We start from the raw sequence: 23,797 nt of genomic DNA on the forward strand, positions 1-23,797 counted from the left end.
CAGTCCTGGAGGTGGGAATGCAGGCCCAGGCCCAGGTCTTTGCTGCTAGCAGTATTCAATCTAGCTAATACAAAGCTGTATTTAGTATGTCTCAGCAAGCTGCTTTACGTAGTAGGATAGAGATCAGTAGTACATCTAAGTTAAATAGTTACTCTAAAATGATTTATTCATTGGAAGAATGCTGTGTGAACTTGGACACCTTCTCCTGTTTCTCAATACATTTTCTGAAGCCTGTATCTTCTTGTCTCTGAAGGTAATTCTTAGTTTTTCCTGAAGTGCAAGAATGGCTTTAGAAGTATGAGGACCATACATAGAAAAATCACTACCTCTGTACACGTGCTTGTGGTTTCATATTACCACATAAATTATGCCCTTTCCAGACTACCTCCTTATTTTCAACTTTCTCTCTGAAACTGCAGCAGCTGTCTGCCGCATTCTGATGTCAGGATGAAAAGGCAACTCTTCTGAATTACTATCACACTTCACAAGGCAGTACTGTTAGTGCATGCTCTTTATCATGGAACAGAAGATGTCTTTCATTATCAAACTCCACCAATCAACAGGAACTGCTAGTTACTGTTGCCAGTCCCAGATGAGTAAGATAAGAAAGTAAGTGGAATACAGTATATTTTTAATTTTTTTTAGCTGAACCCTGTAATCCAAAATGACAAGTGCTTGAATTCCTTAGGAGGAGGAATTGGAGGCCTGAAATGTTGGTTTTTCACTAGAAAAGTGCTGTGTCTAGCAGATGATGAGGAAAGGCCTGTTGTCTCTATACAAGCTCTTCTTTGAATTTCTTTGCAGGAGGAGGACCAACTTTTTACATGGTCTAATAGTGACAGGACAAAGGCAAATGCAAAAAAAGGCTAAAGACAGGAGATTTAGGTTAGGCATTAAGAGGACATTCTTAACTCAGAGGGTGGTGAGGCCCTCTCACAGGCTGCCCAGATCCCCCATCCCTGGAGGTGTACAAGGCCAGGTTGGATGGGGCCTGGGCAGCCTGAGCTGGTGGGTGGGATTGGAACTGCATGGGCTTTAAGGTCCCTTCCAAACTAAGTCATTCTGTAATTGTACGATTCTGTGATTCTGAATCTATGATTCTATGATGATTCTTTAACATCCAAACTATAAGTTGTCTAATATAAATATAGCTTTTAGTATAAGCTAAGTCTCTTGTCTTCATTTTTATGAGTACGGGGGAAAAGGCCTCCATGGTGGTCCTTCAATGGCATTTTTGCACAATTAGTGTCTGCTCATGATGGCAGGAGAACACAAATAAGACACATTTGGATTGTGGGAACTAGGTGAGAGGAAATCCTTCCTGGTTCTAACACAAAAACATACTTAAACATTGTATTTTTATATTTTTCCCTTGGTTAGCAATTCTTGCATGATATGTCAGTGTTTTATATGCAGAAGATGAAATCCAGCAGGATACTAGAACAGACTCGGTTTCGGTAACCTGCATTTTGTTTCCTAATGGGCAAGGAGGCCCAAAGTTGCTAAGAAAAGCCTGCTTTGTGTGCACAGTCAAAATTGGCTTATTGGTATTTAAGTTCAGAAATCATTCATTTAAAAAAAGTGTAATTATGAACCAGCTTGAACAAATTTTTCAATGAAGCATTTAATTGTGAAGAATATGATTATTCCTACCACTACTAACGATTATTGTAAAGTATAACTGATGATAAGAAAAAATAGAGTCATTGTTATCAGACCTGCAGGGCTTTTAATGTCTGTCCCTTTTCCCTTCTGGCTGGAAATATCCTTGACAGATAAGTACCAATGGTGCATCACCTAAACGTGTTAAAACCAGCAAAATAGCATAGACATTAACAGTGGGGCTCTGCTTATGCAGCAACTCCTCCCTAATTCCCTCTCTGCTATCCCATATTTCCGTGGTCTGGCACCCTATATGATTGTTCCTGTTAAGAACCTATCAGGTATCTCTGGGTCCAGGAGACGCCCAAGGCAGTTCACTGATTTCCTGACCCAGAAAAGGAACACATGAAGGAACACTGTTGTAACCAGAGTTGGTGCAGAACAACTAAGAGATGGTGATGGTGGCAATGATATTACTTTGGGAAACCTTTTTTGCCATGTGGGAAGAGAACAGGAAACACTTTGTTTTCTTTCCAGAAGTCTCAACAGCTCTGGGGAAATTTAGATACCTAGATGCACCAGAGGGAGATATTTTTCATCAGACAAGTAAGGAAGCTGTGGATGGAGCAGGCAAGAAATGAGCCAAGAGTGATCAGAACAGAAGGAACACAGCAAGTATAGGCATGTAAAGAAGGAAGTGCCATCACTCATGCTCTCTCTGTGGAATAAGACGTTTAGATGCCTGCCTGAAATGCCTGTACACAATGCATGCAGCTGTGGAACAAGCAGGAGGAATTACAAAAGTCTGTGTGCAGTCTTCTGCTGGGCTATGACCTGACTGGGATCACAGAGACATGGTGAGATATCTCAAATGGTTGGAGCGCTGTGATGGATGGATAACAGACTCTTTAGGAAGGACAAGCTAGGATGACAAGAGACAGGGAGTTGCCTTTTGAGTGAGTGGGGGTGTATGGAGCTCTGCCATCAGATGGGTCACAGAATTGCGGTGGTTGGAAGGGATCTCTGGAGATCATCTAGGTCAGTTATCCAAGCAGTGGACTTCTGACAGCTGGCAAATAATTCACTGGAGTATTTCTGGAAAAGGTTCAGGCAGTCCCAGAGTAGCTTTGTGTGATATGGCTACATACAGTAAGTTAACTGAGGAGAAAGTATATAAATGGATATAAGTGCTTTCTTTGAGATTGATTGTTCTGCACCAGGTAGTAGGAAGACTGATTTCATGGTGTGAATGAGACCATAAGTGTGAGCCATACAGTCATCATAACACCTTCCCAACAAGCAAGCAGCAAGGATCAATGGGACTAAAGACACCATTATTTATGTTGACTTGGAGTACAATTCTTCCAAGTGATAAGGAACTAACTGGAGACAAGAGTATGTGTGCTCCACCTCTAGCACCAATGAATCTGGGAAATCTGGAAATTCTTCTATGTTTCTTATTCATGATATGATCATAAATTAAAAGATAAAGTGATCAACTGTACTATGGATTTACATAACACAAAATAACCATAAAATGCATATTCGGTGAGTTTGATGAGATTTAACAGAGTCATAGAATAATTTATGTTGGAAAGGATGTCTTCTCCCACTCAAAGCAGTGCCAACTTAGATCCAGGTAATCAGGCTTTATCCTGCCAAGTTTTGTGCATTTGCAAGGATGGAGATTCCCCTAGGCACCCGTGTTTGACTACCTTCATTGTGAACAGTTGCTTTTTTTTAAAATACATTATGTAAATGGAATAAAGTGAACATGAAATGTGTTCTGCAAAAGTTAGGTAATCCCTGTCTTATAAAATTAATCTGGTGAAAATTAAGAAAATGCAACTTGGCAGTTTCATGAATGTGGAATAGTTCTAGCAAATGCAAGTTCAGAATCCAAGGCTGTATAATGCCCTAAGTGGGTATAAACCCAGTAAAATTAGTAATTAAAGGAACAATTTCAGTACAAAACTCTGTATAATGCTTTGAATAAACTTGTATGGATGCATGTTGTCAGTATTGAACACTCTGTGCTTTCAGACTGAATTCAAAATGAAACTGGAACTGCTCATAAATTCCTAAGAAACTTGGTGGTTTCCTTTTAGCACAGTCACTTCTTTTCTGACATAGCTTAAATAGGAACATGAGCTGCTTTATTCAGCAATAGTTGTTAGACTGGTTATGAGAGCCAGACGGATAGCTGCTGCTGCCATGCAAACAGGATACAGCTCTTCTACATTCTGAAAATCTTAGCTGTTATTTGAACCTTATTCTCCCAATGGTTGCATAAAGATCCTATGTGAGTATAATCCTGCTAAAATACAAATCTAAATTTACACTATTTCTGGCTGATAGATCGCAGATTTTGCTTAATGTTCGCAATATTTACTTCAATCTATTTTATTTTCAAATTATTTGCAGAGAGTGAATTCTGAGCCAGAGACTAAGTCTCAGATCCTAGATATAACTTCAGACTCGGGGGAAGGAAAAGTTTCAGGAACTGAGCCTGAGTCTCTAACTCAATCTTCTGACTGACATAGGTGAAGGCAGAATAGGAGTGCTAGCAGTCCTCTACAGCTTGTGGATTGGGACGTTGCTGTTTGTAAATCTTTCATTCTAAAATTCAGGGAAAAGTTATAAAAAGAAAACATAACCCTGCATAAATTTGTGTCCACATGTTCCTGGTTACTTTCTTTTTATTGGTATTAACCTGTTACCATCTGCGTGGTTGCATCGTAAGTCTACAGAATTCCATCTTGTGCATTTCCAGAAAGTCTGTAGAAGCTGGAGATCACACTGAAGTTTTAGCTTGTATTGTTCAGCGCTGCTGCTAACAACTGATAGGTACATATTCTGCAGAATATATAGCTGCCTTCATTTTAACGTTGTTAATGACATTTTCTATAACAAAGATTTCAATCCAATCTTATTCTAGCATCTATGGAAAAAAATACTTGAGGTTTTATTAGTATAACCATATTTGACATTGAATGAAAAGAAATGACAGAACAAGTGATGCTTGTCACTTGTATTGCAATTGTTATTGTAATTGTAGTTGGTTACAGGTGCATTTTAAACAGTGCAGGGAGAGTAAAAATTAAAAGTGAGGGAGAGCAGAGAAGGAAATGAGAAATGTTATCATCTCACCTGAAAGCTGAAGTGAGGCAGAGAGCAGGCTGAAGTGATGGAAATAGGCTGCCATAGGTGATGTGAACATCAGAGGTGAAGCAATGGGCTCAGCAGTAGCCTGACTGCATAGCGAGGTGGACAAGCTGGGCACTGAGTGCAGCAGCAGAGAACAGACAACAGGTGAGAGAGTGTGCGGGTGCTGTTACAGACAAGGAGGGCAGAAGTCTGTGTCCTCAGGACCTACTGGGACAAGACTGAGAAACAGACTTTGAACAAATGTTATTTTCATTAAATTAAGATCTAACTTTTTTTAAATGAAATCCCTGAAATGAACACCAAGTACATTCTTTGTGCTTGAAGATATGGATGCAGTTTATATGAGGTTAGTTCTAGGTTGAAAAGGTGGTGCCTTTTTAGAGAGTTTGGAAGGCTGGAAGGCTCTGAAGCTTCTAGGAAGGAGCATGGTGCACAAAAGAGTTTCATTGACAGAGAAATACAAAACAAACAGTGACGGGGCCTCAACAGACTTATGCAGTGTTATCTATCATCTGTGTAAAAAGATATTCTGATTTTCAACAAAATTAGTTATCAGTATTTTCAAGCAGGAAGCTCTGAATTACCTCAAAACAGACTAGAGCAGTCATGCAAAGTACAATCACATGAGCCTGGTGTTGCTCATTCTCAGCTTCCTTCTGGCTGAATGCAGGCCAGGGGGTTGCAGCGTTAACACCACTTGATTCTGGACTTGTTTGTCTTTCTGTGGTATTTTTAGAGGACTTTGCATTCTGCTTTGTGTTAGCCATACCTTTGCAGTACAAAAAATACAAAGAATGTGAAAGGAGAAAGAATAGGGTGAGCTGAGTTGATCTCTGCAATGTTATAGAGTATGTCAGCAGCAGAGCAAAAGTTTTGAATATAGGAGTGAACACCTCTATAGCAAGATTTCTGCTTCAACTCTATAACAAAGCCCATACACTCAGAATTTCCCACCACTTTTCAGACCACCTGCAGTACCTTATTTGCTGAAGCTTATTTGCTGGCAGTCTCTGCAGAGCTGGACAGGCTCTATGAGTGGCCCCTCCTGCTCCCAGCTGTGGAGTACAACATCCCTGCTTCCCTCCAGAGCTCCACCGGAGTGCTTGTGCCGGTCCCACTACAACCAAAGCATCACAAGCACTACTAATGTGCTAGACTGGCCTGCGGGGAAGTACCTGTCTGCAGTACCTGCTTGACTTCAGAAGTAGCAAGTAACCTTAGTCCTTTCATTTTTCAGATGAAAGCTATTATTCTGAGCTATTACTTTGAACCGGCATGCATTTTTGGCTTCTTGTTTAATCCTGAAAAGTACTTGGAAACTTCAAGTTTTCCAGTAGTTCTGGTTATTCTAGTGGAAGATATGCTCTTGGTCTATAACGCTCCTCTTCCTTAGTGCTGCTATGTGTCATTTACACAAATGCTTAGTGTGCTTTCTATTCTCTGGAATAATAAAAAAAAAAAAAACACCACAGACACACACACACACAAACACACACAAAAGCTGAAATCTGAAATTATATTTCCAGGAAAGGATAGTGTAGGATTTTTTTTAGACTGTGTTGTGCATGTTTACTGGATAGCATAAAGTAGGTTCTGTCCTTCCCAGGATCCTTTATTATCCTCCCTATGGCAGCAGGGACAGTAATTACAGGAAGCACTACAATCCAGTGAACCAGCTACTGCCCATGCTCAGCTTCCTTCTGACTGAACAGACTTCAGGGGATGTCATTTTAACACAGCTTGATTCTTCTAGGCATCGGCAGTGCCGGAGGTCTTGTACTAAAGTGTTATACTAAGATGCTCCTTTTATCTAAGAAAATCACTATGATCTTTTAGACACAAGGGTGAACAGAACTGAATTCACAGCTCATGCTGCTCAGAGGTAGGTTTCAATCTTTATTTCTAATGAGCACATTGCAAAGATCTCTGGGCAGCCTACTCTGGGTGGCCTTGCTTGAGCAGGGGAATTGGACCAGATGTCCTCCAGATGCACCTTCCAACCTCAATCATTCTGTGGTACTTGAAAATACTCTTTGCTTTACCAAGCAGCTTCTTGAAAATACTTCAGTGTTGGCAACATTGTGGGAATTCTCACTAACCAAGGGTGGACCTCTGACCAGACTGGTGCCAAATGTATCCATTCTGACAGAATGAATGGTTGGTACAGACAGCTCAGATAAAAGCACCTACCAGTTGCTGGTAGGCATCCGTTTAAGGCAATGTGTCAGGATGCCTGGCACAGCTACATTACTAATTTGCATGAGTAGATTGCGCTGAGGTAGTGCAGCAGGTAGATGCCTGCTAATAAGATCAAAGAAATTATGAAACATGGCTTCCAGTGCAGATACTTGTTGATCTCCACATGCCTTTGCATTTAGTATTCAGTATCATAAAAGAAAACATACATATTTCTGTTTGAGTTCTTCCACATATTGATGGTTAAGTGTCATGCTCTTCATACACTAATCCATCTCACCCAGCAAGACTCTTATTTGGTATTTAATAATTATGATTTCGATCATCTGGGCCTTGAATTATGTATTTTCTTTCTTTCTTTCTTTCTTTCTTTCTTTCTTTTTTTTTTGTTCTATCTTTTCCTCTCAGTAATATGTATATTTTAAAAAGTTCCATCCTCTAATTTATATCAGATATGTGCTCTTCAATTTCAACATATAAGAGAGAGCAGATTCACCTCAAGTATCCCACAAGAGGCTAAGACAAGGATCTAAATGTAAAAGTGAGATACTATTGCATTCTTCATTCACTTCTTCCTCCCATGTTCACTTACTTCTAGGTAGGCAGTTTGGATAAGCAAGCAGGTGACTGAGGATGGTATGTTTCTTGGTAGTACTAAATGTAGTACTAAATGTAGTGACTACATAATGAGTGAAATTTAGCCCAGCCATAAGGGCAGTGCAGGATGTTTGTTTCTGCATTCAAGAAACGGAAGTACTAATGCCAATATTATTTATCAGCTGCTTTTTCACACAGCTAAGATAATCAGGATTTCTCACATGTAATATCATCTTACTCAGTCCTCTGACAGAAGTAATTTGCTTTCCTTCACATTTTATGAATTTGCTTACTATAGCTGAAGTAATACCACCCTTGTGATATCAAAAGATTAAGGCCTAAATTTACAAGAAATGTCTCCTTATTTTGGCTGCTAACCTTGATAAAACCTTGAGCCCAACTTTCTGAGGTACCAAGAGCCCAAAGATGTGAGCACTCAGAAAAATGAAGCACCTGAGAGAATCAGAGCCAGAATGTTTCAGGCTGAGTCACAAACAAACAGGGAAGTCAAATCTAAAACCCCTGGCACCAAGTCTAGCTCTGGGGAAGTCTAAAATTGTTCCTTCTCTGCTTTTCTTCCTTATACTTATTTCTGGTTCTCTTCCACTGATTGTTTTCATACTATGATAGTGAGCTTGATTTGTTCCAATAAACTCTTCCTTCAAACTATGATAGAATCATAGAATATCCTGGCTTGAAATGGACCCTTAAGGATCATTGAGTTCAGCTCCTGGCTCCATACGCAACTACCCAAAATCCAAACTCCATATCTGAGAGCATTGTCCAAACGCTTCTTGGTCTCCGGCAGCTTGGGGATGTGACCACTGCCCTGGGCAGCCTGTACTATGCCCACCACCCTCTGGTGAAGAACCTTTTCCAAACATTCATCCGACCCTCCCCTGACAGCTCCATGCCATTCCCTGGGACCCTGTCGCTGTCACAGAGCTCAGCGCTGCCGCTCCGCTCCGTGTGAGGAGCAGCAGCCACCATGAGGCCTCTCCTCAGCCTCCTCTTCTCTGGGCTGAGCAGACTCAGGGACCTCAGCTGCTCCTCATACACCTTGCCCTCCAGACCCATCAATATCTTCATAGCCAATAATTTTACATCCTTCTTATATTGTAGTGACCACTGAACACAGTACTCGAGGTGAGGCCACACAACGCAGATCAGCATGGGACAACTCCTCCTCTTGTCTTGCGGCACTGCTGGGCACCCCAGGGTGCAGTTAGCCCTTCTGGCTGCCAGGGCACAGTACTGACCCATGTTCATCTTGTCACCGACAACCACACCGCAGAACACTTTTTTCTACAGGGCTGCTCTTTAGTCCATCATCACCCAGTCTGTACTTATATCCAGAACTATTCCATCCCAGAATGTGGTATTTGCTCTTCAAATCCAGGCTAAAGCTGTATCCATTAACTTTCCTAATTCTTGCAAGGCTGAACTGTTATCTCATTAGTTTAGTAACAAATGTTGTTCCTTGGTTTTATTGTTCGTTTGTTTGTTGTTTAGTTATGCTGATCCGTATACAAAAGTATAGATAATAGTTTCCTTGTTACTGGAACAGCAAGATACTAACCCTTAAATTGGACTTTCTCCTGCATTAGTTAAGGGCTGATGGTTTCTTGCCAGTAACGCCAGGTACTTTATATATGCCAGGCACTGCTATGTGTTAAGTGAAAGAAAAAGTAGCACCCAGCCCTAAAATCTGAAGTAAGGTTATTTTACCCCACTCTGATATTTCCAGTACCTCACATTTATTGCCACATATCTGCTGGTTGTGACATTAAAGAACTCCGATAATAAACTTAGATAATAGGTATACACAAAAAATTATGGAAAACAGAGTTGAAACAAAGTAAGGGTCAGTGACCTGAACAGGTGCTAGTGATCTTTGTAAGCTAGATCAGGTATTAGTACAGACAGTGACAAAAAAAGTTCTGGTTCTGCATATTTATAAATCTCTCTGGCATGCAAGAAGCGAACTGAAATTGTTTCTGTTATTCATGGGTACAGAACTGCCATAAAACTGCTGCTCTGTCAGATTTCTTAAGACTGCAAGCTACAGATCTTGAAAGATTCAAGGATAAAGCTGTAGAAATATTTTATCTCCTTTCATTGCCAGAGCTCAGTAGTTCATATTCTGTGTATGAATATGGGTTGTTTTATCCAGGATTTCCCTTGTTTCTAGAGGTAGTCTAGTATTGCTCTGCATTTGTTGCTGTTTCTTGGCTGTGATAGATTCTGAAGGTTTGAAAGTCTTTTAGTGACAGCATTCTAGTACACCTCTCAAGCAGAAGATAGCTGTTTTAAGTTAAGTTGCAATTCTTTTATTTCAGATCCACCTGAGAAAATGTTCCAAATCCTGACAAGGCTGTTGCTGGAAATGCAGCTCTGTGCGGTTTCAGGTGAGAGGAAGTCTTCAGAAGAGAGGAAGCCTTTCATTCTCATCATTAGGACCAATGTAACAATACTGCTATGTCCTCGGGATGTGGGGTGCAGCATCTCACCATGAGTACTTATTTCTATGAATAGCTGATGATGTCTGGAGCCTCTGCCTTGAAATGTCTTACAGAAGGCATTGTGTAAGCATTTAGCATAAGGACAGGTGTTCATCTCATTCCACAATCATGCTTCTTGAAAGCCTCTTGTGTTGACAGCAGAGGTGGCTGGAATTACCAGGCATGACTGTGAGAGAGAGAATAGCCACAAGCGAATTGTAAACTAGAACAACCTCAGTGCAAGACATACTGAAGTAAAACCATGTGTATCCCTCTGTCAATCTCCATAGAAGGAGCAGCTTGGCTAAAGGGGGGTCATAGAAGCAGAAAAATAGGCGAGGAGCACAGCATATGACGTTGCAATAGGTCTGTGGTCCCTGGGTGGCCACTGTGCACAAAGTAATTTGCAACAAATATATTCATCATTTAACTTATCTCTGGTTAGTGAACTCAGATATTCTATGCAGATAAAGAAATTTTACATATAATTGATACAATAAATGGGAAGATCTTGGCGTTTTTTTCATATTATTTTTCTGTAACTACAGTTGTATTCAAATGAATAAACAAACATTACTAATAGGAACTGAAAATCTCCCTGCAAGTATTTAACAAACACGTGAAAGAATAATAAGAAAAATGCAAAGGCAGTTGCATGAACTTCTCTTTTGAATATTGCTGTACATATTTCCAAGTACTTCTGAATTTAAAATAACAATATATGGTAAATCCAATAAAGAAGGTAGTAACAAGGTTTACTGATCATAAAAAGCATTCCTTTATCAAGTATGCTTTAAAATGGTAAAGTAGTCATAACAATATGACTTTCAAATTTTGAGAATGGCTACGATTGTTTTGACATACTTTCTGTAACAGTTTTGTGTATTTCTGAGTTCACATGGGATCATGCATGTGGAAGACTGCAGCTGCTGCACAGCAATTCTTGCCAGTTACACATACTTATTTAGTGTCAATACATGTGTTTCACAGGCATCAAGCTGGATTTTCACTTTTTAAAGAACAGTAAGATTAGCCTTAGTATTTCCATATTTATTTGTGCTTTTACAAGAACCTTAGGACATAGAAGATACAATCATGATTTCAGAATAGTATTCCCTGTGTAACCCCTGACTCAAACTTAAGCTATTTTTAAATGTGAAAAAAAAATTTGCTTGTCTTGTCCTTATCATTAAGATTCTGTAAGCAATACAAAATAGAGATGATTTTCTATAGATACTACTGACATGGTAAAAATGCTAGTGTGAATAGGAAAAAAAAAGCTTAAAACCTGGAGTCAAGCTAACAACTGTATGCCTGACTATACAAAAACTGTTTGACCAAGCTTAAAGAAAATCAGAAAGTATTTTAGCACAGCGAAGAACAGTTGTTTTCTTTTCCTACCTTAGCTTTATTCACAGTTGAAGTTCCTCAGCAGCTATACGTTGTGGAGTATGGGAGCAATGTGACCATGGAATGCAGATTCCCCGTGAACAGCTCATTGAACCTGGGACTCCTGAGTGTTGTCTGGGAGCAGAAGAGGCAAGGTCAGCTGGAATCAAGAGATGTGTACACATTTCACAATGGGAAAGCACTCCTTTCATCCCAACATCATGATTACATGGGAAGAGCAGCTCTGTTACACAACGAATTGAAATCGGGACGAGCTATCCTTCAAATCACCAGCGTCAAGATCACAGATGCAGGATCTTACCTTTGTCTCATTGACTACCAAGGTGCTGACTACAAGTACATTACTTTGGAAGTAAAAGGTCAGTGGCTGAAGGAACATGAGTACTTATTTATTTATTGAGATGTCTTGACTAAACTCCTACTGACGAGTAGGAATTTATGAATTGGTAGGAATTAATGGATAAATCTCTTATCAACTCCCTGTGCTCAAGCCCCCAGGGGTACTGAAGCAGCAGCCTCAGTGCAATCTGTTCTGGTTCAATGGCAGCTGCGTTTCTCTGGGATACATTCCATCTTCTCCCAGCACCCTCTTCGGTGGAACACCGCCCCACATACACACACTGCCTTGTTGGTCCACTTCTGGCCATGTTCAAGCATATCTCTGATGCACTTTAATTTACTGATGAGCCCTGCTGCAATTATTCAGGAGGCTGGGAATTTCCCTAGTGACTGCAGCTCACTGAGCACGGACGTGTGGTTTTCTGAGTTTGGCAAAGCCAAGTGGGCATCAGTAATAAATGTATACATGACTGGATAGCATGGCAGAACAGTCCTTAGAAAGACCTCTGGTGTTTCCCATTAATTGCTGTATGTCTGTGTGATACAAGGCAGCATTCATTTCCTATTTAGACATTTGAATAATGAGCTTTGTCAAATGCAAAAATGGTCACAGTCATTTTTAAAGACCACTTTGGCCCCTCTGACCCATTCTTATGAAATTCTAGGCTCTTTTCCTTCTAAATACCATGAAAATACCACACTTGTTTCTAAAGTATGGTAACACAAACATCAAAAACAACCTTTTTTCTTGAAGCAGCCTGAGTTATTTCTCTTGTAATACAGCTACTATTTTGTGTATTCAAGATGGGACCCCATGAGATTTCACTTATTTCCTCTGTACTGATGAATTCAGTGTTAACTACTGACTTGGATAGAGTAATAAAGTAAGCTCTGTCACTTTGGGTCTGAGAAGGATTGAACAAACACTACTGAGTTGTTCCATCATCATTTCAAATAAGCATACTTCAGATAAAGCCACAGACAATAAGGGGAAGGAGGGAAATGGGAAAATGACTGTCATTGCTTAACTTCACCTGTTCTTATGCAGCATCCTACAAGACAATAAACACACAGAAAACAAGAAAGTGGAATGAAGATAAGTTTGCTTTCATATGCCAGTCAGAAGGCTTTCCTCTGGCAGAGGTATTCTGGCAAAACGAAAAGAACTTCAGTCTCAGTGGGTCTGCAAATACCACCTACACACTGACTGCAGACGGTCTCTACAATGTCACCAGCATCCTGATATTCAACCAAAACATGAATGAGAACTACAGCTGCATATTCTGGAATAAAGAACTGAACGAAAATACTTCAGCTCACATTTACTCTTTAGGTTCATATCACCTTGAACTTGTGTGAGAGAGAGATGACAGAGAGAGAGAGAGAGAGAGAGAGAGAGGAGAAAATGATAATGTCCTCTAGTACATACATTTTGTCCTATTATCCATCACCAGACCTTGGCTCTAGAAAGCAATGTAATAGTGATGCTCTGGAAAATAATCAAGTCAGTGTTATTTATGTCATTGAAGCCAATGCTAGCTCACACCCCAAAAAAGCCAGTCTGTCATTTTCTAGTGTATTTTAATTTCAGAGTAGCTCCCATTATTTTGCTGCCAGTATGGTAGAATTTCTTTAATCTTCATGGGTATTTTCCCTGATTTAAAATTCTAACAAATTGTTCTTATGGAATACAGATAAATTGCAGTATTGCTTGCTCAAATGGCATGAAAATGGGAAAGTTGACACATGTATTGTAAAGATTCTTGAAGTAATATTGCAGAATAAAAAATTCACAGAGTGTAAGATAGTACCCTCATAAAAGTTAAGAATCTTAAGTTCAGTCAGAGGCAGACTTTGGAGAATCAGAACTGGAAGTTTATAAACTTTGCCTGCATTCTAAGTTACAAATTTACTTTTCCTGTTGTTTTTTGTTTATTTTTTTTCTTTTGTGTGTTCTGTTTTGTTTTCCTTTGACAGCTTTAATGAGTACACAGTATGGTGGACAAAAGTCCCTGATCTTATTTATCGTCGCCACGTGTGTGATAATACTGGCATTTCTCTCTGCATTAACAATCTTTCAAAAGAGAAAATCATTCAAGAATTGCCGTGCTAAAAAAGGTACATTTTACTGCAGGTAGTGGATTTTTCTCTTATTTATTTTTCCTGTGAACAATGCATTTGAAGGTTTAATAACCCTAGGCATGCTTATATGATTTAGGTCACATTTTCTTTCTAGAGGAACTCTGTTCTAAAATGAGATCTTGCTTTGTTTGAGTTGGACTTTATTCTTCTCACGTTTTACTTAGGTGAGCAGGTGTATGAGTGTACATATTCTCTGTCCATCAGTTGTTCAGTTAAGCAACAGATTACCATAAGCAAGCTTGGGCTTGGGTGAGGAAACTATAGAAACATAGCTTGTTGGTACTTTTTTCCATTCATAGCAACAGATTAGCAAATTTGCTCACCTTGGAGTCTTTGTCCTGCTGTCATTCCTCTTGGCTAAGAAGTCACTGTATCTACAACATTTGACAGAAAACTTTTATATACAGCCTTCATTAAAAGCAGTCTAGCTAAAATGGGATGCCGTTCTACTACTCTGTTGGACTATTCATATAGTGTTTATTTCCTGGCTTGGAAATGCAACACTCAAAAAGTAAAAATGTGAATAAGCTGTTATTCTAGTCTTTCTCTGTATATGAGAAGACTCCAATGAACTCAGACAAATAGAATTGTTTTAACAAAATAAGATTGAGTCAAGTTTGGTTATTAAGGTCTTTAGAATTTGATTCAATATTTGTAAATGAAAAGAACTGTAGAGAAGTCTGTATATTAGGTGTGAATTAATAATAAAAGCTTAAATGTGTTTAAAGCTCTGTTTAATGCAAAAGTTTGTTGAACTATGCTGTTTCTTCCAATATTTGAAATGTTTGAGTTAAATTTGTTTACATTTGCTTTAACAGACAGGAAAGGAAAATTGAGCCCTAATGTGACAGATGAGAACAGTAAGTCATTATTTTTTAATGTCAATGCTTACAGCTTTTCCTTCCTCAGGTAAGAGCTGTGTAAATCTATAGACAGCAACTTAAATATTGCTATATCAAAATAGAGGCTACTTTGTATTTAATTGGAACTTTTCTTAAATATTCTAACTATCTAGTATCTATGATAATCTCTAAAAACCACAAATCCAACCTTACAACTTTCTCACATGCTATATAAAAGTTAACAAATGTTTATTCCCTTTCACTGAGATACAGGGATCTTGCACATATAGCTATGTCTACACCTCCGTACACTGACTGCAGTCCTAGCAGACTCATCTGTATATGATACACAGGGAAAGATGGTTGTTTTGGAAGGCGTACAGCTTTTTGTCACAATTATTTGTTGTGTTTTTGGCTCTGTTCACATTTTTTGGCAGTAAAAAAAATGACACCTGATTTCTCTGGAGCATTAGATGGTCCACCAAGATTCCTCTCATCTAATGAGTATATGACATTCCTAGACACCTAAAAATTATTATATTGCAAAGTGAATGCAATGCTTAAAGGCATTAGGATGCATGTGACTATCCTGTACTAAAATTGAACTGGCAAAAAAAAAAGACATAGAAAACTGTAAAGTGATATAAGAAAGCTCATACCTACATATATAAATCACTTTTGTTACCTATAAACAGAAGCCTCATAGATCAATGCTTTGTCAGGAGAAAGGCTGTGGTCAGCGCCAGGTATGTTGATACTGGATACAGGTGCCATTCCTTGGTGCCCAGGTAGCCTATTGAGGCCAGCCCTGACGTGCCCAGTGTACTCAAGGAAGATGACCAACTCCTCCACTGCATGGCGCAAAACTGGAGCAAAACTGACGTAGCTGGTGGAGGGCCTGAGGAAATAACACAGAGCAGTTTCTGGACCCATAGACAACTCTGGGCATTTCCAAGGACAATATTTACTGGATAAGCCACCTTTGTTTCCCACTACTAGGAAAAAAAATGCATCAAAAAGTCTCTTCTGTAGGAGAAATAAAACCTGGGGACTGGGGAGAGGGGAATGAGATCTTCACTGACTCTCACTTCACCTCAGATAGCAGTGTGTGCCTCTCACCTCACTAAACATCACTAAACATCACTTGTGAGATGACACTTTCAGAAAATCACTTTCGCCTGTCACAAATCATAACTTACTGAAGTTAAAAGCCCTTTCTCACTTTGTGTGTGACAGTGTGAAACTTTGGTGGAGCTATGCCACATGCAAATGAGTGAAAGCTGGAGGCAGGCAGCTCTGGTGCATGTCTGGACACAATTCCAGTGCACGTTGTCTGAACACAGTCAGACTTCCCCTAGCTTTTTGTATTACTGTTGTAGGATTTTTTTTGCTGTGTAGGCAGTAGCCTCCTCTTTGCACTTACTGAAATGAAGAAATTAAAGGAGACGTAGCTGCTTTTTTGCGGTTTTGTTTTACTTCTTCATTTTAATGACCAAAAATCTTTGTCATATGACTTTCCGCATGTTGCACAAACATTTATATTTCTCAGCACCATGTATTTTTAAGAAACACTGGAAAGAACCTTTTTTCCATGATGAGTATGTAGTTGAAGCCACAGATACTTTACCAGAGAGCCTTGGAAATGACCCACATGGCCCTGGTTACAGGAACAAGGATTGTTCATGTTATCGTTTTAACTTGCAGCTTGAGCTGCATCACTACTGAGGATGCAGAACATTCTACCTCATCACTGAAGTCCCAGTTCTGCAAACATCTCTTCAGCTGCACAAATTTTACTAACAAGCATTCCCATGGATGCTATCTAACCTGATTTCAGTTTTGTTATTTCATTTGCATGGGATTGCCATTGATAGCTGTGATATAATAGAAAATTCAGAATCTGCATCACAGATAAGAGAGTACTCTTTCCTCTGAGAAGGTTGCAACAGGATGTCAATGAAGTTAATGGCAGCTTTAAGGAGCCACAGTACTTCAGCACAGCCAGAAAAACTCACATGTAATGAAAACAGGACTCTCAGTGTTTGCCTCTAAGCAGCTAAAATCAAGTGATTATTGTGTATTTTTAAAATAATGCTCTTCCTTTTTCTTTCTCTAAGGAGACTACTGTAATTCTCAAATGGAGAATTCACACTTGTCAACCGTCCCATTTTCTGGAGAAAGCAGGAATGTGAGTCTGTGAAAATTCATCATCTCACATGCAGCAATTTGCACTTTTTTTTACCTGTTTTTGAGGACTTCAGAGAAAAGCTACCACACCAGGTTCAGATGAACAGATGAACTCATGGATTTGTTGGCACTAGAGCAATGGACAGCTGTACATCTTCAGATACAGTATCTTGAAGTTACTGAGAATTATGCTGTCATTCAATATGGTTTGCCACTGGAAGAAGGTTTTCTCCAGTTCTTTTGATTCACTTTATTTTTGAACTTACTGTGGCTCAATGAAATTTAGTTCAAAGAGCACTTTTATTAACTGATACAGTCTCAAGAATGTTGCTTGGATTCAAACATCCTGTGGGAATTTGAATAAAAGCTATATATGCTGCCCTATACCTAAATATCTTTCACATGGAGAGCGTTACATGCTGGTATCTCATTTCCAAACTTTCCAACATATTAAACTGGAAATTACCACAAGTACCCATCAGCATTTCACAAAACTAATGAGATATCAAAGCTAAAGTACAGCCAGAACCAAAACCAAAACCAACCAAATAACAACAAAAAAACACAGTAAATCAGCACTATATCAGAGAAGAAAATATTAATGCATAGTCTCTGTAAAACTATAGGTGACCCAGGTGAAAAACTATGAACTGTGATGCTGCAGCAACATAAAAATAAGGAATTTTACATTTGAGCTTATTACTCAACATAGTTTTCTTCAGGAGGAATTTAGAAGCAAAAGTGAAAATGTAGTTCAGCCAGATTTATCTGATTATGTTTAAAAGGTAATTCTAACATTTTTTCAGAGGAAGAGATGAGTTTTCTATATTCCAGGCATGTAATTATTTTACTTCCCATTATAGTAATGCCTAAAAATGCTTTATTTAACTCTGAATATCCCCTATCCTGGGCACAGTTTCTACAGTGCCAGTTCTGAAAAACCACACAGCAGGAAACAATGTTTTGCTTCTTAAATAGTTGTCAAACAGTGAAGCATGGGCAGTGAGTTGGATTTGGCATATTATTTTCAAAGAGCCCTGGCTCAGATGAGTTGTCTTTTCGCCAAAAATAGACAGACATAGAGTCATAGAATTATAGAATGACTTGGGTTGGAAGTGACATTTAAGATCATCTAGTTCCAAATCCCTGCAGTAGGCAAGGTTGCCACCCACTAGATAAGGCTGCCCAGGGCCCCAACAAACACGTCTTGAATACCTCCAGGGATGGGGCTTCCACAACTTCTCCGGGCAGCTTGTTCTAGTGCCTCACCACCATCTGAGCGAAAAGTTTCCTCCCAGTATCTAATCTACATTTCCCCCAGTCACACAGCTATTGGCCACAACCCTCTGTCTGTGACCATCTCACCAGCTATTTATCCACCAAACAATCCACCTTTCAAATCCTTATCTCTCCAATTAGAGATAAGGGTGTGGAGTGGGAAATATAACAAAATTATAACATTATATATAACACCAGCATAAGACTGACCTACTGCAGCAAAGAATCTGAAAGACAGCATTTATTTCTTCTGTTTCTCCATGATAGTTTATTTTGAAAAAGGAGGACTGATGCTGATTTTACTTGAGAAAGAGGAAAAAAGTACCTCCTTATCATCACCTCAACTTGGGTATCTGTGTATTGTACCTTTAAATACTCAATTGTAGCCAATGGATTCAGCTGAGTAGAATCCACACAAGGCTTGCCATGTCCTTGCTGACATGGGAAATCAGATAGATGTCAGAGAATCAGAGGCAGCTTCTCAAAGCAGTGCTTAGCTTGCAATGTATGGCAGCTTGGGGACTGCCCTAGCTTGCAGTATTTTGCAATAGTTAAGGGTCAGTGCATATGGTAAAGAGATTTCTCCCCATGACAGATTTGTACTCCACTGGGAACCACAAGCCCCTTCTGTTAGTCACTGTGAAAACTCTAGCTCCTGTATGGACTTTATTTTTGTGGGTTTTTTTTCAGTTCTTTTTCTTTTCTCATAATCACAAAATGGAAGTAATTTAAGCTGAATTTATGTGGATGTACGTAAAGCATATGCCACAGACTTTGAAATTTGAAAATGGATTATTGTTCCTTACTGAATGAAAGTAGTCCTGTTATTATCTTACTCTTCTGAGTAAATTTTGCCTTGATGTGGGTAGGGACTATCACACGTGGGCAGCACTTCTTGCATGTTTTACAGGCATAACAAACACTCCCTGGTTTTACTTTTCATAGGAACCAATTACTTATAAACTGGCATTCCAAGGCAGAGGCGGTACAGCTTTGTAATGCAATCCTGTGTCCTATCCGCTCAATTTCATATGAAAGGAGCAGTTTTACTGCTTATTGTTAAGATCCATAAAATATCAAAAAATATGTCTTGGTTTGCATGCATGCATTTTTTTACCAGCTCTCAATAGATATCTATGAACTACAGTAAAAATAAATCAGGATGATTCAAGCAGCTTAGTAAGTTACAGTTAGCTTGTCAGCTGCCTGATATGTCTATATGTGTATACAAATTCATGCATGAGTTGCTCTTTACTGAAAGCCACTGAGCATATGATATGTGTATGATATGAGTCTCTGTTCTTTCTACTTCAGCTACTGCTTTACAAGCTGATATCTCAAAAAAGCTGAAGAGTTTTTGGATAAACTGCCCACAAGATATTTGAAGAAGTTTTTTTTTTCCCCAAAGTTTTGAAGATTACAGTGAGCTGTAAATAGCTGATATTATTAGACAAAGACTGTAAAGTTTCTAGGTGCTATATAAGAGCTAGTCTATAGGGATAGGCTTTAAAGCTTACTCTCAACTAGTAGACACCTTGCATGGGACATTTCCATTGCCTTTCCTGATATCAGAGGATCATAGAATGGCTTAAGTTGAAAGGGATCTTAAAGATAATCCAGTTCCAACTCCCCACCATGGGCAGGGTTGCCACTAGATCAGGCTGCCCAGGATCCCATCCAGCCTGGCCTTGAATCTCTCCAGAGACAGGGCATTTACAACCTCTCTCAGTAACCTGTTCAGGTGTTCATGCACCTCTGAGCAAAAAATTTATTCCTAAAATCTAACCTAAATCTCCCGTCTTTTAATTTAAAGCCATTTCCCCTTGTCTGAATCACAGTCAGACCAAAAGTGAGTTCCCCCACATTTGTAAATTCCCTTCAAGTACTGGAAGGGCACAATGAGATCTCCTTGGAGCCTTCTCTTCTCTGAGCTAAAGAAGTCCAGCTCCCTCAGCCTTTCTTCATATCTGAGGTGCTCCAGCCAACAGCTCCACATCCTTCCTGTACTGGGGGCCCCAGACATGGAAACAATACTCCAGATGGGACCTCACAAGGGCAGAGTAGAGGGGCAGTCACCTCCCTCTCCCTGTTAGCCACCCCTCTTGATGTAGATCAGGTTACTGTTGGCTTTCTGGGCTGCAAGAGCACGCTGCTGCCTCATGTCAGCTTTTCATCCATCAGAACTTCCAAGTCCTTCTCTGCATGTCTGATCAGAATGAGTTTGCCCAGTCTGTATTCATATCTGGGATTACCTTGACCCAAATGCAACACCTTGCACTGGGCCTTGTTAAACCTCATTAGATTTTTGTGTGCCAACTTTTTGAGTGTGTCCAGGTCCCTTTGGATGGCGTCCCTTCCTTCTACTGTGTCAACTGCACCACTCAGCTTGGTATTATCAGCAAAATTCCTGAGGATACACTCAATCACACTGCCTATGCCATTGATAAAGATTTGAAGAGCACCAGTCCCAAGACAGTTCTCTGGTGGACACCACTCATGACTCATGATATATATATCCTCTATTCCCCTAAATAATTCTGTTTCTTCTAGGAGGGTGTCATAAATAACACCATGTTAGTGGACTGTAGCATGGTATGCATTCAGTTATAGTTGGTGGAAAATTTAAACTACTCATTGATTTAAATTCCTTAAGAACATTCAATAGCTCACTGGATTTTAATGATGATTACTCTTCACAAACATACATGTAAATAATGCATTTTTAATTATCTAATTCTTCTTGCCCAGCTAAGGAACACACTACTTTTGTTTCTGGCCTATTTCACTGTGAGATGTTTGCCATTTTAGCACAGGTTGATTAGTCTTCCGGTTCATTCCTCACCTGCTATTTATCTTAGATTCCAGGGGTTTGCAATAGGTTCATAACGTAGCATTTTTAGTGTCTGTGAGCTGCAGCTTGTTCTGTGAGTAAGAGCATAAAGGAGAATAGGACTAGCATTCTGGTTTTTTGCAACTTTCACTTTTGCACGGTCAGCAACTAAAAACACTGAACTAGTTGATTTCATAGAATCATAGAATCATAGAAAACTCAGAGTTGGAAAGGACCTTTAAAGGTCATCTAGTCCAGTTCCCCTGCAGTGAACAGGGACATAGACAGCTAAATCAAGTTGCTCAGAGCCTGGTCCAGCCTGGCCTTTAAAGTCTCCAGGCATCAGGCATCCATCACATTTCTGGGAAACTTGTTCCAGTGCCTCATCACCCTCACTGTAAAAGACCTTTTCCTTATATCCTATTTAAATCCACCTTCTATAAGTCTGAAACCATTTCTCCTTGTCCTACCACTGACTCTGCTAAAGAGTCTGTCCCCTTCTTTCCTGTAGCTCCCTTTTTGATACTGAAAGGCCACTATCATGTGACCTCAGAGCCTTCTCTTCTCCAGGCTGAACAGTCCCACTGACACAGACAAGGCTGCAGGCAACATCTTACATTAAGAATATTAGTATCTTTGAAATGAGGCGTATTCTAGACAATTCTATCAGCTGATTCTGAGCATGGCCAACTGGGAGTAGTTGGAAATGCCTTTTAGATATTTGGATCACCAATGAACAAAACATCCAAGTCTTTCTTAAATGGAGTAGTTATCATTTCTCAGAATTTCTTCTTTCACCTGACAGAAACACGCAACTTGCCACCAAAACCAGTACCCTCCTACTTCCCAAACTGGCAACAGGAAAAGTTTTGCAAGCCATCCTTGTACTGCAAAGAATCACAGTTACTGGAACAGATCTAATCTGAAGCTTGGCTTTTCCTTGTGTAGTGTAGGGATTGAACTACATGACCTCCAGAAGTCCCTTCAACCTATGTCATATTTCCTCGTAAATTTGTAATTCAAACTAGTTTCAGCATATTTGGCAATTAGCTGACTTACACTTCAATGATAGAGTGGCCTGGGAGAATAGCCTCAGGTCAAGGACTGCCATCTGGTTTGACAGGACATCCTAGTTTTCCTCAGCATGTTGTCAACTGTGCCCTGAAATAGTGCTATAGCCAGTGTGATGTAGTACTTACTCAACCTGAATGTGTAGCTATACAGCAAAAAGTAGCTGACACAGGTAAGTGCACTGTGCAAACACTGACAAAAGCTGACTTGAAAGAAGCATTCATCTAAATTTCAGATGTATTTGCTTTTGGCTTTTATGTTTACTACCTTTTTTTCTGCAGCTGAAGTTTGTTTACTCACAACTCACTTTCCTTAATGGGCTTTTCCAAATGAGAAGTGAAATGTCTTTCATGCAAAGTCTGTGTCACAAACCACATTACTTGAGGAAATAAAACAACCCATATGCAGTAGAAATTTAATAAATTGAAGAATGGGTTTAAGTGCATTCCTTACATACACGTGTTTTTCAAGAAGAAAGACAAGATGACCATATGAGTCTTAGCTGGTGAAGACAGAGCTTCCTATGACTATGTGGGGAATCAATCTAGTCATAAATTTAGAATTCTAATTGCAAGAGAAGCATTGCTAGCAAAAAGATCCCCGTGCTGCTGAATGGCTGCATTTGTATAAGAAATGCAACTTCTTCAGGTGAGAGGATGAAGACATTTTTTCCCAGACCTAAAACAGACAATTGCCAGTCTTAGCAAAGCTAACTGTACCAACATGCAAAGCTGAAAGAAAAGAGAAATAAACTTTTCCACCTCGTCTTCATGGACTAGTAAAGTAAAGCCTGGTAAAATAAAGAAGTCAGATATCAGTAAAGAGACTTACACACTTCAAAATGTCAGTGTTCTGTGAGAAAGTAGAAACTTTAGGTGGAAGAGGGAAAAGGAGGTCAACAATTTTTGTTTCAAGAGGGACACAGAATTTTTGTGAGAACTACTGAAGTTTTATGATGCACTCTGCTCAAATAATTTCCTTTTTTATATCATAAGCCATGAACTGCTGAGAATTGTTTCTGTACATCCCCAAAATATTGCTATCCTAGCCCATGGAGCTGTTTCCAGCTGATGAGAAAAATAAGGCAGAAAGATACCTGGAAGTTTATTTGTGGAAGACTAACATATTTAGACCCCCACTGAACTTCTGTATGTTTACAGTACACATACCTGATGTCCCTGAAGAGCACTGAAATGCAAACCACAAAGTATAGAGCTTTGCTGAGATATAGGGGAAAAAGCCAGAGATACTTAATTTACTTCCTGAAGGCTCCTATTTCTACGCTTTGGAGAGCAAAGCTTTTATAGAGAAGTGTAAGGCATAGAGCCTGTTTCCAGACTAGCTCAAATGCTCAAAGTCAGGAGCAGGATCTGATTCAGTGAATGTCTGGGAGTGTCCAAACCTTTAGCTTGTCTGGGCCACGTTGAGTAAAGAGGAATTGTCTTGGGTGGCATATAAAATATTTAACATAGTTAAGGTATATACGTAACAGAACTTTTTTCTATTTTTTATTAAAACATAGAAAAAATAGAGCAACACAAACATAAAACTACTGGGATATTTGACCAAGCTTTTGTGAAACAAATGCATCAACCTAGTTCAATGGAAGTCGTTGCAATTCTTAGTGAGTTCTC

The 23,797-nt window shown here is 39.4% G+C and overlaps 1 protein-coding gene across 3 annotated transcripts; it reads left to right on the forward strand.

Annotated features, from left to right (window-relative positions):
- On the forward strand, positions 2,310 to 17,370 carry PDCD1LG2 (programmed cell death 1 ligand 2). Of its 3 annotated transcripts, none has more exons than XM_021381299.1 (7): positions 2,310 to 2,459; positions 9,903 to 9,971; positions 11,471 to 11,833; positions 12,862 to 13,146; positions 13,791 to 13,931; positions 14,774 to 14,815; positions 16,915 to 17,370. In XM_021381299.1, exons 2-7 carry the CDS (start codon positions 9,917 to 9,919, stop codon positions 16,995 to 16,997), a joined length of 969 nt encoding a protein of 322 aa, XP_021236974.1. In that variant the 5' UTR covers positions 2,310 to 2,459; positions 9,903 to 9,916; the 3' UTR covers positions 16,998 to 17,370. The 3 variants fall into 3 exon arrangements, with proteins under 3 accessions (XP_021236974.1, XP_021236973.1, XP_021236975.1); XM_021381298.1 differs by lacking the exon at positions 2,310 to 2,459 and adding an exon at positions 3,742 to 3,904; XM_021381300.1 differs by lacking the exons at positions 2,310 to 2,459; positions 16,915 to 17,370 and adding an exon at positions 3,742 to 3,904 and having other exon boundaries at positions 13,791 to 13,947.

Source organism: Numida meleagris, chromosome Z (genome assembly GCF_002078875.1).
Source record: "Numida meleagris isolate 19003 breed g44 Domestic line chromosome Z, NumMel1.0, whole genome shotgun sequence".
In the NCBI taxonomy this organism is placed as follows: Eukaryota; Metazoa; Chordata; class Aves; order Galliformes; family Numididae; genus Numida; species Numida meleagris.